General features: G+C 44.5%; 1 protein-coding gene across 2 annotated transcripts in view; it reads left to right on the forward strand.

The window, feature by feature from the left end:
• The window catches only part of ADAMTS7 (ADAM metallopeptidase with thrombospondin type 1 motif 7), a 139,775-nt gene that overhangs the window by 14,790 nt on the left and 110,630 nt on the right, over positions 1 to 14,355 (forward strand). The window contains exons 3-8 of one of the 2 annotated variants that reach the window (XM_073304523.1): positions 1,102 to 1,300; positions 6,274 to 6,470; positions 7,824 to 7,907; positions 8,840 to 8,964; positions 10,375 to 10,524; positions 13,618 to 13,761. In XM_073304523.1, the coding sequence (XP_073160624.1) occupies positions 1,102 to 1,300; positions 6,274 to 6,470; positions 7,824 to 7,907; positions 8,840 to 8,964; positions 10,375 to 10,524; positions 13,618 to 13,761 (899 nt within the window). The remainder of the gene's footprint in view (positions 1 to 1,101; positions 1,301 to 6,273; positions 6,471 to 7,823; positions 7,908 to 8,839; positions 8,965 to 10,374; positions 10,525 to 13,617; positions 13,762 to 14,355) is intronic. The other variant, XM_073304524.1, reaches the window with a different exon arrangement.

Genomic DNA, 14,355 nt, shown 5'->3' on the forward strand with positions numbered 1-14,355 from the left:
GCTCAGTGATCATCCACGACTAAGAAACCTACAAACTCCTTCTCCAAAACTCCCCGTTCCTAGGAATGAAACAGATACACAGAGCAAATTCAGAGAGGCTGAAGTCAGGAGAATGGGAGCATTGCCTAATTGTAGTTACTATTGATATCGTTCAATATCACAGATTTGAGACTCAAACACAGAGCCCCATAGCGATCAGCAGTGGGAGAGTTTATTAAACAAATGAAAGCATTAGGATTTCATTTCCTGCCAAAGGAAAGATGCCAATAGCACCTCCTCGTTGTGCTGTCCGTGCAATTGTTTGGCTCAGTGAGTAACTCTGAGTTTCCCAGCTTTGAGTTCCTGCAGTGAACTTGGACCCCTACAGCTTCGTGTTCCTCTGCGTCCCTAAAGATGTTCTGATGCGTGAGCATAAGAAGCCAGAAGCTGGCACTTTGGTTAAGGGTGGTTAAAAACCATGGGTGCTTATACCGTGTAAATGGGCAGCAGCAACTACCTTGAATTTAGAGGGACACCCTAATAAAAATACTGCAACGTTCTACAAAAAACTACTCAAAATGCTGAAATAGCACTGTGATAAGATGTAGTACATTGGTCTGTTACAGAAGAGTAACAGAACTTTTTAAATAAGGGCAGAGGCAAAGAGTGATTTTAACATAGGAGAGAAAAAGAAGCTTGCAACTTACTCGCACACATAACCTTACTGTTCTCTCTTGGTGTTTTCTGTCTGCTTGTCTTCAGAAGCCTCTGTCTGTCGCTGTCTAAATCCTTACTGTTATTGAGCACCTCAGCATCAAACAGCCTTGCCCTTTGTTTCTAACTGGAGGCAGTTAAACTTTGCAGTGCATGCATGAGTTTTGCTTTCTGAACCCTAACCCTAACCCTAACCCTAACCTTTGACTAGTGTGTTCAGTCCATGCTGGTTTGTTGTTCTGTGTCTGGGAGCTTATAGTTCTCAGCATGGATAAAGAGGCAAAAGCAACATCTTTACAAAGCATCTATTTCTGCATGACAAATTCTGCAAACTCATCACACTGTAATTGTCTTCACCCTGAGCCAATGCATCATACAAATTACACTGACTTTCTCTCCCCCTCCCAGAGAGGTGTATTTCGGCTTGCAAATGAAGACTATTTCATTGAACCTCAGGCTACAAATAAGCACGAGGACGGGACAGCCCGTCCCCATAGGATCTATAAACGTCATGCTCCAAAATATGAGGAAGAAGAGTCGATAGTGGAATCCAGCAGAAAGCGAGACAGGAAACAGCCCGATACCTTGGGAACATGTGGAGTCCAAGGTATTTTATCTCCTTTATTGCAGTTTCATAGTGAGTCAAAAGCAGCTAGAGGATAACAGATTTTAATAATAGGACAATGAAAGATAAACACTTGGGGCCCCATCCTGCTAGGTGCTGAGTGCCTTTGATATCAAAGCTCAGCATCTACCTCCTGTGCTAAAGCATTCAGCATCCTCACACACAACTCTGCCTGCAAGAGGGATAGAAATTGAACATTAATTTGATGCTAAATCATACTGAAGTTTGGGGTTTTATTCCTGGAATGTATTGTACTGCAGGTCAAGCGTACCAACTAGCAATAGGCTGGCTAAAAGAAATCTCTTAGGTCATCCAGAATATTTCCAGCAAAGACATACCCCAACTGCAAGTGCATTTATGCCCCAAAAGGGACAGAGCCAGAGCCTTCACGAAGTCTACTAATCCAAGACAAGTTTTGAAGTGGGAGATGCTCAGGTACTACAATGAGGGGAGCACAATGAAACTCTAGGATAAATAGATGTATGAATAGCTTGACAGCTATTCTCAAAGAGAGTGCCAAGTTTCCAGAATTGTAGACAAACATTATTTCTGCAGACATTTGTATTATGGAAGGGCTGGCCGCTTTTCAAATTGCCGGTCATGAGTGAGTGACAGCTGCTAAGGAATTTGCTTGTACGGCACCAGGCAATCATTTTGTGGCATTCATAACTTGAGTCCCACAAGTAACAAAGGTTACGCTGGAGGGCAGCATTTTTATTGTCACGTGGCAAGAGTTCTGCATTTGCTACGTCTTCTCACGTGCATGTGCTCAGTCACTGCAGCCCTAAACCACAAGCCACTGATTGCCATGTTTTCCTTCCACTCCGACGTCAACTTTCTGCTTCGTGGTGACTGTTTGTTTTCTTGCAAATATGAGTTTTTTGTGACTTAGCAGCTGGTTGGACTTTCAGAGTGAAATAGTGGCTCCACTGAAGTCAAATTCTTCCAGAGCAGTGGGCTTCCTACATTCTTCTGGAATTTAGGTGGGGATTATTTGATCTAGAATAACTGATCCAAAAGAGGAGAGATGTGAAGACTGAAATCAGCAGGCTTCCTTTCCAAGAAAAGAGCATGCCTGGAAAGACCAGTGGCCCCCTCCATAAATTTCAGCTTTTAAGGCCATCAGGGGCCATTATGGTCACCTAGCCTGACTTCCTGAATAGCACAGGCCACCCAGTTCCACTCAGCTATTCCAGTATCAAGCCCACAACTTGTGGAAGAGCTAGAAAATATCTTTTAGAAAGACATCCAATCTAGATTTAAAGACTTTAAGTGATGGCGAATCCACCACATCTCTTGGTAAACTGTCCCAACAGTCCATTATCCTCACTGTTAAAATTTTGCTCCTTAACTGTAGCCTGAATTTATCTAGCTTCACCTCCAGCCACTGGAGCTTATTATGCCTTTGTCTGCTTGATTAAACAGCCCTCTACTGTCAGGCATTCTCCCCACATAAGTACTAACTCACCATGATCACTACAGCATCACCCAAATTACATTTTGTACCTCAAACATTGACTGTGCTATTGGACAGGAGCTAGAGCAGATTTGATTTTGCAGGCTTGGGAGTGAACCTGTGCCAGCCTCAGAGAAGGATACCTGTGTCTAGTCCCTTATGAAATTCTGAGGCTTTTCACAAAGATGTTACCACTCTCTTCAGAGGCAAAGGATAGCCCAGTGATAAGAGCAGTGGCCTGGGGACTGAGAGACCCATATTCAATTCCCTGCTCTGCCACAGATATCTTGAATGGCCTTGGGGAAGTCATTTATTTCTCTGTATCTCAGCTTCCCATCTATGAAATAGTATTTTCCTACCTAACTGGGGTGTTCTGAGGATAAATACATTAAAGATTGTGAAATGCTCAGTTGCTGTGATAATGGGGAGCTGTGTAAGTATTTTAGACAGACTTCTCAATTGCCAGGGCAGGAAGCAAACGGTACATTATTTACCTTGTGTGCCAAGGCAGAAAGGTTTAAATGCACAGTTCCTTGGTTATGAGCTCCTTTGGAAAATTTGTAGATTGAATCCACTGCAGAACAGGTGAGACCCTCCACAGCTGGTCCAAGAGCCCAAATTTTCTCAGCACTTGCTGCCACAGAAAGTATCATCAGCACAATCACGCGTCCTTCCAACAACGAAGGAGACAGAAAAGGGTTGGTTAAGAATATTACCTAATATGCTTCCCATCCTCACCGTGGCTTCTCTGCGGCTGTGGAGCATAGTAGAATTCCTTCCCAGGTGAAGTAGGGTGGATGGTACAGAGCGCCACTGGACAGGAGCTGCATTTTGTTCCCTGTGCAAGGTACACTAGATAGCGGAGGAGCAGTAAATCTGTGTGATGTGTAACTCTAAGATACTATGAACATACTTTGAACATACTGTGGGCTTGAAGCAGGATTCACTGAGTGAAATTCTATAGCCTGTACCATGTGGAGGATGAGACTAGATAATTCATAGGTTTAAAGGTCAAAAGAGTCTACTATGATCATCTGGTCCAGAGGTCCCCAATCTGTGGGGCCTGCCCCCCCTCAGGGGGGCATGGAGGAATGTTTGGGGGGGGCATGGCTAGGGCCTGGGCCAGCCCCCACGGGGGAGGGGCGGGGAGCGAGTGCCACCCGGCTCCACTGCTGGCCCCAGCCGCTGGCCCCCTCTCTCAAGGCTCTGCTCCTGGCCGTGGCTGCCAGCCCCATGCTTGGGACCCCAACTGCTGGACAAGGCCCCTGGACAAGGCTCTGCTCCTGCCCCCAGCTCTGGCCCCAGCCTCAGCCCCTTTCCCTCTGTCTGCGTCCCCCACATCCGAGAACCATGGCCCTACTCCTGGCCCCGGCTCTGGGGAGGCGGGGGCGTGAAGTAAAAAGTTTGGGGACCACTACTCTAGTTTGACCTGCATAACATAGGCCAGAAGACCTCACCCTGTGACTCCTGCTTCCAGGAATCCTTTCCCTCTGGTTGATGTAGAGCACATCTGTTAGAACTCTGGGCAGTCTGGACACTTGTATCTTGCCCCAGCAGAAGTTGGCCAAATAATATTACCTCCCCCACCTTGTCTGTCTCGTATCCTGGGGATGACACAGCTACAACACCACCACAAACAACCTTTCAGAAACTCATTCAAGTCTTGATTTAAAGTCTTCAGATGATGGACAATCCACCCCATACCGAGGGAAAGGTGTTCCAGTGGTTAGTTACCCTCACTCTTAAAAGGTTGCACCTAGGACTGAATTGGCCTAGCTTCAGCGCCCTGCCATTGAACCTGGTTTACCCTTGTTTGATAGACTGAAGAGGTCTCTATGTCAGAAGTCTTTCCCTATGTAGGTATTTGTATACTGTGATCAAGTCATCTCTTAGCCTTCTCTTTGTTAAGATAAATAAATTGAGCATCTTTAGTCTGCCATTACAAGCAAATGATCCCTTTTGGCCTTAAAAATCTATTAATTTATGATAATGAATGAGTGACTCCCCTGGGGCCTCGTTTGGCCAGATGATGATGCATGTAAATTTCCACTAGAGTATAGACTAGTAATTTAGTCCCAATCACACTATGGAAAAGAACATGTAGAAAATCTGTAGGATTTCCATTATTCTGGTCCTACCACTTTGGATTATTAAAGGGGCTGATTTCATTTATAAAACAATACCCAGCAAGAAATGGTACATTCACCACATATGCTGTTTTCTTCCAATGCGTCCTGCGGCATTCAGTGAACATACACGTACAGCAGGGTGAGTATTTAAGATGGTGTTTGCAGTTATAATTATATACACACTTCCTTTGGTGTCCAGAACTCCATGTTTTCCCAGTTGCACCACATCATAAGACCCACATAAGTCAAAGCTTTACAGCAAAGACTGCAACAAAAATGAGTTCTAAGTAAGTTATTTTCATTAAACTTCCACGATGATATCTTAGCACTGGAGACTTCTCAAATTATCTGGATATTTGGGATTCTTTAGGACTAGAGGGCAAACTTTCTCTCATTATTTAAAGCACAATGCAGACCGTAAATATGTACAAGTTTATTGTTAATGAAGTAATCCTGACCCATTCCAGCCTGAACATAAAAGCAATTCCAGCTCTTTATGATGTGGTTAGTAAAGCTCTTATTTAGCCTGTGATTGACCCTGACACGGGGCAGCATCACAGAAGAACTCTCCACATGAGACTGCCCAGTTGCTCTATGTAATTAGGCCCATTCAAGCTTCCCTTCAGCATCATGCCATCTTTTCCCCTGTTTTTTTGCATGAACGCTCTTGCTGTCTCTCCCCAGGGTGGAACGCCTGGTGGCAGGCCCAGGGGATTCTTAGGGGAATTCCATCTCCTGTGCAGCCCTGCAAAGCCTGAGGTTAGGTCTTTGGTGGCTTTTCTAGCTTGGTCAGGACCCTTGGAGACCTTTAGGATTTGGTGTGAGCCATCAGTCCAGTTTATGGGGCAGTGAATTCATTGTATTAGGGAGCTGTGGTCCCCTGGCAGAACCTCCTGTGCTGCATGGGTGAAAACGGCCCAGATTGTTCAGCCACTAATATTGTTTATCATGTATGTGCCCAGACACTCCTTGAGGGTTGCATAATAAATTGGTATATAAATAAAAATATTAATAACTGTGCAATGTAGGTTTCCTGTTGCTGTTTGAGTTTCTCCATGACCCGCGTGCAATATTCCAGGGCAGAGTTCCAGTAAAAGAACTTGAGCCAAACCCACATTTGGATTTCTCTCCAATACACTAATGCCACCAAGCAACGGAAAGAGTTCAGAGGCCTTTCTTCTAAGTGGTCTTTTGAACATGTGGCTCGACAGAGTAGGTAAGAGTGAGTTAATGGTCTATCAGTCAATGGTCTGTGTCTTGAGAGCTCTAGTGGCTTAAATGGAATTAGTTCCTTTTTAAAAAATAATCCTCTTATATTCCACCAAGCTTTCAGCTGTTATCGAAAGCCCATTCCCTTCTCCATTCTTCAGAATCTCCGCAAAGCCTGGAGACGTCTGAGAAACGGAGAGAGAGATGGGAACAGAAACAGCAGAGGAAGCGAAGAATAAAGCAGCGCTCCATCAGCAAGGAGAAGTGGGTGGAGACCTTGGTGGTAGCGGACACCAAGATGGTGGAGTATCACGGAAGTGAAAATATAGAAAAGTACGTGCTGACCGTAATGAACATGGTGAGTGCTGGATTCCATGACTGTGAAATCCACTGGTGTCCTTGGAGGCCTAAATATAACCCATACAGGTCAGTGGCATATATACAGGTCATTTGCATTTCCAGGGTTCAGCCCTTTCCAGTCATGCCACTTGCTTGTGCAGGGGAGGAAGGCTGTGGCTAACGCTCCCTTACTCCCCCATGCACACATGTAAGGCAACTGACAGTTCTCTGCTTGATAAATACATGGAAAGTCATAGCCTGCCCTCATTTTGGGCCTGATCCTAAGCAAATAGAGTCAATGCAAAGATTCCCATTGACTTTGGATCCAGTCCTTCATGCCCACGACTCCTGATGTTTCCGGTGTTAGTGTCACATGTCACACAAGAGCTGCAGAGAAGATGCAGTTGTGTTTAGCAACCTCATCTAGAAACAGCTTCCTGCAGCCCACCAAACAATGCTCTGAGCTGGGGCCAGCTGACCCAGGACCGAGTGGAATACTAGCTTGGCTAGCATTGGATATGTGAATGGCTTTCCTACGAATGTGTCCTTGTGAACTGTTAAAGGGAAAGAGGCAAGTAAAGCAGCCAGTAATAGGTGATGAAAAACCCTGGCACAGAACTAGGAGAGTGTATGTTATGTACCGTAAGGGCTGTAATAAAAGTCAAATGCAGGCTTGAAAAGTTAATTACAGTAATTGCATTCATATGCTTCAACAGCGAACATTGATGCTTAATCTTTCAGCGCTCAGAGACTCATTTAATTGGAAGGTAGGTGGCATCTTGGGTTAATGAGCTAGCCCTTCACCTCCAGAGACCCACATTCAGTTTTGTCTGAGGTCACAAGTGGAATGAACTTAGTGATCTCAGTCTAGTCACCTGCTGGTATTTGCTCATATCATAAAACCACCAGGCAGTGTAGCATAATTTGGCACAATTAGCCTGCTCCTCTTTTGGGACCGAAGTAACACAGGTTTGGATGTGGCTAGCGGTTCCAGCAGAGGCTGGTGGGGCGTCACCCCGGATGGAGCAAATGGTGTTGCACCAAGTTGGGGCAGTTCCCCTTGAGAAACCATATTTGGTCACTGCACAGCGTGAGCACGCTCCCACACTCGGTTTTGGTTGAAATTCGCAGCTCTAATGATTTCTAGTAGCGATTTGGGCATGTCATTAATGTTTAGGTCCAGCTCTGGGTCTGAACTTCCCTGGAGTTGGACCCATTCCTGATTCTAAGGAACTTCTGATTTGGGGCTACACTATCCAGCAGTGTCTTTTAGGACCATGCTTCTCTAGCCCATGTGTTTGCCATGAGTATTGCAAGCAGAGTGATTGCTTTCTCCTGTCCATTATTTCATTGGCTGTTTATATTTCTGCAGGTGGCAGGTATATTCCATGATGCCAGCATTGGAAACCCTATCAACATTGCAATAGTTCGTCTTATCCTGTTAGAAGATGATGAGGTAAAAAGAAAACTACATGACTAATATTTTTGGTCCATTTCCATCTTGGCAGCTCAGTATGCTTCTGTATGGTCAGTTGAGAACTGGCCATGAAAGCCCATAAACTCTCACTTTCATCTCATGTGCATGTCCAGAAAGATCTTGCACAGAATAAACACAGACACTAGAGACTCGATGCAGTGACTGCTGCATGGGTGGGATTCTCTTGGAAGCCAGCGGGAGTTCCACAGGCAGAGACGCTGTAGAAGCTGGCCCTTATATTGAGAAGTAGCCATGTATTCAGTAGTTCATAAAGGATTCCCAACAAAATACAGGCATCATCCTCCCCATCCAGCAACCTACGGGAACTAGCCCTACTGCCTACTGGACATGCTGTTTTGCTCTTGGCAGCATTTCCATTAAAATTAGGGGCGGGCTGGCTCCACTCTGGCAGAGAGATGACTGTGAGTTAGGGTGTTTCCTAGTAGATGTTGTAGTCTTCTCTCTCGTTTCCAGAATTGGCTTAGTCCCATAGGAGCATCCCAGCTAGCAGCACTGTATGATTGATGTGAAATGCTGGTTGTTTGTGCTTCCCAGCTGCAGTTATCATTCTCAGCTAAGCCTGAAGCTGCTCAGCTGTTTGATCTGTTTCCCACAGCTGCGTCCTTGTAAAAGATTCGGCAGCCTAATGGGAATATTTTCCTGCAGGTTTTTTTTACTTCCTTCACTAGACTGTCTAACATTTCCACTTGATCATAGTCAAATGACAGTAAAAAAGGGGTGGATTCTGAGCTCAGCTATGTGGTGTAAATCTGGAGTAATTCCATCTAAGTCAGTGTAGTTACTTCCAATCTGAATTTAGTGTAACTGAGATCAGAATCTGCCCCCAGTGTCTCTAAGTGACAAAAGGGACAACACCGTGACAGCAGACTTTTACTTTCTTATGTTGGTAGGAAGATTTGAAAATCACCCACCATGCAGACAACACCTTGAAAAGTTTTTGCAAATGGCAGAAAAACATCAATGTGAAAGGAGATGCCCACCCGTTGCATCATGACGTAGCTGTCTTGCTCACCAGGTATCCTGCTTTGTGCTTTCTGCTTGCGCTAGCTCTCTGGTTTCAGCAATTTACCAAGTAGTTAGAAATACCTAAAAAGCTGGGAGATAGAGAGAGACACTAGGCTGGAGAGAGACACTAGGATCTAATGTGTGAGAGAGAAAGAGGAGGCTATTTAAATTCCATTTTCCTTATGTGGGCCCTTTTTTGACACTTACACATGTAACTAGAGATGCAACCTGCTGTTTTGAGATTAGCCTATTCCCAAGATTGGCACTAGCCTCAGAGTTCGGATCCAAATCTGGAATATGGATTCAAATTTACCAGCATCTGGGGCTGTTAAAATGCAAGGTTTTGGTTTGACCCCATCTCCAGTTTCCTGACCTTTATGGGGGATGTTCACTTGTATAAACTTGCCATTTTGTCTTATGGATTTGTAAAAGAGCATCAGGGAGGGTGTCTGATTCCCAGTGAAATCCTGTGGGATTTGGGCACTTGGATTCTTTAGGCTTCTTTGAGGATCCCAGCCCAAGTGTGTTTTCCTTATGGGTAAGGGGTACAATGGAGAAAATGAGGGTGTTGTGGGAGATGCCATGCTTCTGAATGTATTGGGAGTTGGTGATCTCAAGTCGTTTCACTAACTCCCAATACATTCAGAAGCATGGCATCTCCCACAACACCCTCATTTTCTCCAGGAGATTTACTTTGCAATAGAAATAAGACACTGTAGGGCAGTACATGCCTGTGGGGTTATTGTTACTGTTCTTCTTGGGTGGCTGTAGTCACTTTGCCATAGCTATCTGGGGCTGAGGTAATCCCCTAAGAAATGCATCAGCCTGTTGTGTCCCATTGCTTAATTATTCCCAGCCCCAGCTGTACTTTTAAAGTGGAATTAATGGAACCAAGCTGCTTTTGATTTTAAATTAACCAGTCTCCTTAGTAAGATGGGCTCCTGGGAGAGCAAATGGAAAAAGAGGGCCATAATTCTGTTACATTCAGATGCATCCACTCTTTGTTTCTGTTTAAACAGTTAATATGTTGTCACCTTTTATATACACACTATATATGTTACAGCTGGGTTAGCTAGATACTATGCCATGTCACAGGATGGAACCCCAGCACCCAATCAGCCAGAGGCTGCAGATATAATTGCATTGTGCAAATTGTATCCATCAGGTACACAGCACAGAGAGCCTACTGTATTGAAGTGAGACCAGAGTCCCTTCTACTTAGGGAGATGTTTACCATCCCCTACTCAATACAAACCTTGCAACATTCGGCGTTTCCCTTTCAATCTAATTGCTGACCCCACTCCAGAGTTTTCAGACAATAGTTTTGCTCAGTTTTATTTTGACACTTTGGAAGATGCTATGATTTAAACAACCGGTTTGTCCTGTGTGTGTGTTTTGTTTTTCCCCCTGCCTGTAAAAGGAAAGACATCTGTGCTGCAATGAACAGGCCTTGTGAGACTCTGGGTCTCTCTCACGTGTCAGGAATGTGTCAGCATCACAGAAGCTGTAATATAAATGAGGATACAGGACTTCCCCTGGCTTTCACCGTGGCACATGAACTCGGACACAGGTACTTAGGGATTTGTTTAATCTCTTTCATGACCCCTCTCCTGGAAAGACACACCATTCAGCTCTTACTTTAAAAAGTGCAGGTGGTACACAAAGTGGGAAAATATCCATCTGTAATCATAGAATAACAGGATTGGAAGGGACCTCAGGAGGTCATCTAGTCCAACCCCCTGCTCAGCCTTGCCTTACTCAGGCAAAACTCCCTCTAAAGTCAGTGGAAGTTCTGAGTTTACCCTGAGGATTTTGCTCAGAGAGTTTCATTTTTGGAACTTTATTATTTTCTGAGTTTAAACTGTCTCTGCACACTCCCAGGAGCCCCAGTGCAGTTACATTCATATGTCAAATCCAGTCTGACTGAACTCTGACTTCAAGGCAAGCTGAATGGTGTTCTGTAAATGCGCTGGCCCAAGATCAAACCAGAGTTCGTGAAATGTTTTGAACAAGACTTTTTAATTAGGAATTCTTCAAATTTAGTTTATTTATAGAATTGGTGACAAATGTTTGGTTTGTTTTCCCAACCTGTTTAATGCAATTAACTTTGGAAAGGTCTTTTAAATAGCAGTTTAATACAGCTTCAGGAAACCATTATATATTTTAAATGTTAATTTCGTCTCATATTGTGTATATCACATTTCTGTGGGTAAGTATAGATTATCTGAAGTTTAATTTAATCAGTTTTGTTCAATAGTCTCATCTTTTCCTTGTTTGAGTTTGAAATAAGAAAGACTACTTCAAAATTCTTTTATATTTACATAAAAATATATACCTTAAGGAAAGTACCATGTATTGATATATTCACTGACTTGCACTAAACTTTGAATTCATTGATCCATTAATTAAATGTTTGCTTTACATTTTCCCCTTCTACGTCCCCCATTGGGTTTGATATCAGCTATACCACATAGATCCTCTTCTTTGCAGGCAGTATTTCTTCCACATTATTTCAATTACATTTTTAGCAAATGCCTCAGAAATATACAGAAGTGAATAATATGTCAAAATGGCAACTTACAGACAGCCTAGACAGCTGTAGTAAACCACAGCCTTTAAATTAAGTAACACCATTTTCTGCGTGCTTTGTTGTCCCTGTCAGCACCTGGATTCATTGTCTTTTATATCTGTTGCCCCCGGGAGCTTTCCAGATTAGATGTAGTTACTGCTGACAGTGTGTAATAAATACATTTCTAAGTCCATGCATTTCAATGAGTGGGAAAGCAACAATATAGGCATTATTAAGCTTGGCGGCTGTGCATTTGCAAAAGCACAAAATGAACCATTTGTGGGAACAAGGAGCTAGGCAGTGACTCCCCAAGGTTCAGACTGTGAACAGCACGTTCCTGTACGCCAGTGTATGCAGTGATTATATGAGACAAATATTTGTTCATCGAGAACAAATTGGAAACAAGCTAATTTTCATCATCCTCTTCAGGCAGTTGGGCTTAGTCAATCATTCTTGCACTGAGTTCTCTAGCCACATTCTGATCTCACTTGCCCTGGATTTAGGCCAATGACTTCAGCGGAAATACTCTGGACTTACACCAGTGTGAGAGGAGCAGCAGACCTCTGGGTTGGAAGGACATAGAGTAACTATGGAGAGGAGATTATGAGGCTGTATCCCTTTCATTTTTATTTGTGGGCAAAATTTTCAAAACCACCTAAGTGACTTACAGTGGGGCTTGGTGCTTTGGAAAATTGTACCCTGTACATTTTGGGTTTTACATACATCAGACAATAACTCACAGGGCCAATTTTAAGTGTGAGCCACCACTTGGGACTCCACACTGTGGGAGCCTTGCAGTCTTGCCAGTGTTGACTCACCGCCCCACTGCAAAAAAAGAGCTGCAAGTATCTGCCTGAATTTTATCCAACTTTGCTTAGTCTGCACTCAGTGCCCTTTGTGCATTCACTTCTCAGGATCATTTGTGCAAGCGTGTTTTACTGGCAGCAATATTCATGGAAAGTGCACTGCAAAGTTGAATGCACGAGTAGCTGTGGAAACCTAATGTTAAATTCATACTTGTGGCTATAGCATGCTTGCCCAATCAAGAAACAATAGCATGTGACTTATCTGACCAATCATAACTAACCAAATGTAGCTCTAATAAAGCAAGAATCAAATACTTTCTGTGGGGTTAAAACAATAATCACATGAAAGTGCATCAAATTTCAAACAAGTAAATCTGAGGAAACTGCCAACTGTTCTCAGGTATTGTGCGATCAGAAAAGAGGCTCATTGGATGCTACATCATCTGTTGCGTATTATCCACTCAGCTCTGCTTATTGTATGTGCTGTCCTGGTCTCCACCCTGCCCTCTCTCGACGGGCAGCAAACCCACCCCATGTCCACATCTCCACTTCCAGACCTGAAACTCAAAATTGCCGAGGGAGGTTGTGGAATCTCCACCACTGGAGGTTTTTAAGAGCAGGTTGGACAAACCCCTGTCAGGGATGGTCTAGATAATACTTAGTCCTGCCTTGAGTGCAGGGGACTGGACCAGATGACCTCTCGAGGTCCCTTCCCGTCTATGTTTCCATGCCCTGCTGCAGGCCCTGCATAAAGTGCAGTAACGGGGGGGGGGATCCCCACATCACCCAGCTACCTACTTCCCTCCACACATTGATTAGTTATTGGTATACAGCAGTGCATTAAGGCCCTCACTGTGACTGGAGCCCCATTGCTCTGGGCACTGTCTATACACCCAGGAGTCCCTACCTCACAGAGCTCACAATCTAAATAGACAAGGCAGAGAGAGGACGGAGCTTGCCCCTGTCACACAGTGGATCAGTGACAGAGCCAGAAATAGATCACAGGTCTCCTGGTTCCCAGCCCAGGGTTCAGTCCATTGAATCAGCTGGGTTCACACTGACAGTGATGTAACTTCTATTGCATTGGACCTGGCTTCATTAAAGTTGACGATGAGGTAAAATCTCTGTGCAGAGCAGTGGTGTGTTAAGAACAGAGTAACTGGGAGAAACTGTCCTAGGTCTTTGTAATGAAAGGCTTGATGTGAATGTGCTAGAAAGCAAAGCACCTGTGCTGTTGTATCCAAGCGTGCGGCTCACCTCTCCTTTGTGGGACTGTGCTCTTACACAGTTTTGGGATTCAGCATGATGGAAGCGGCAATGACTGTGAGCCAGTTGGGAAAAGACCTTTCATCATGTCTCCACAGCTCCTGTATGACACCTCTCCACTCACCTGGTCCCGCTGCAGCAGGGAGTACGTCACACGATTCCTTGAGTAAGTCCCCCACCCTCTCTCCTTACTTTCCTTCAATATCTGTGCTAGTGTAAGGGCTCCTCAGCCAGTCAGGAGTCAGGCGCCGTAGTCGGAGGGGGCCTGGATGAAACAGAGAGCTGGACTCAGAGCAGCAGGTGCAGAACACGTCTGATTGCTACTGGCTGGCCGCCTTCAGCATGGGCTTGGAGTGGCTGGGCTGCCTAGTCATTGGTAGGAAGTTCAAGGACTTGAGAGTGGAAGGAGGAAAAGTCTTATGTAGCGGTGAGGTGGGAATGGGAGTGGGGGTGGAGGTGGGTTTGCCCCTGAGGAAGAATTTTCTGGAGGAACAACAGGTCTGAATTGTGAATGGACTTGGGGCCTGTGTAGCCTTGATCCATCCACAGCAAGACCCACACTACATCAAGACTTGGAAAGGACACGGGGCCTTCAGAGGTGGCTTATCTCATCTACTGATCTCTCATGTTTAACATTCTTGGGATGCATTTTTAATCTTCATTGTGCTGTATTTTCAGTGCCTTAAAAAGGGAGCTGCAAGCCCTTTGTTAATGGAGGAAAGGCTCATTCTTTTTCACTCAAGCTTCTGGAGATAACTCC

The sequence above is a fragment of the Lepidochelys kempii genome, chromosome 10, assembly GCF_965140265.1.
Source record: "Lepidochelys kempii isolate rLepKem1 chromosome 10, rLepKem1.hap2, whole genome shotgun sequence".
NCBI lineage: Eukaryota > Metazoa > Chordata > Testudines > Cheloniidae > Lepidochelys > Lepidochelys kempii.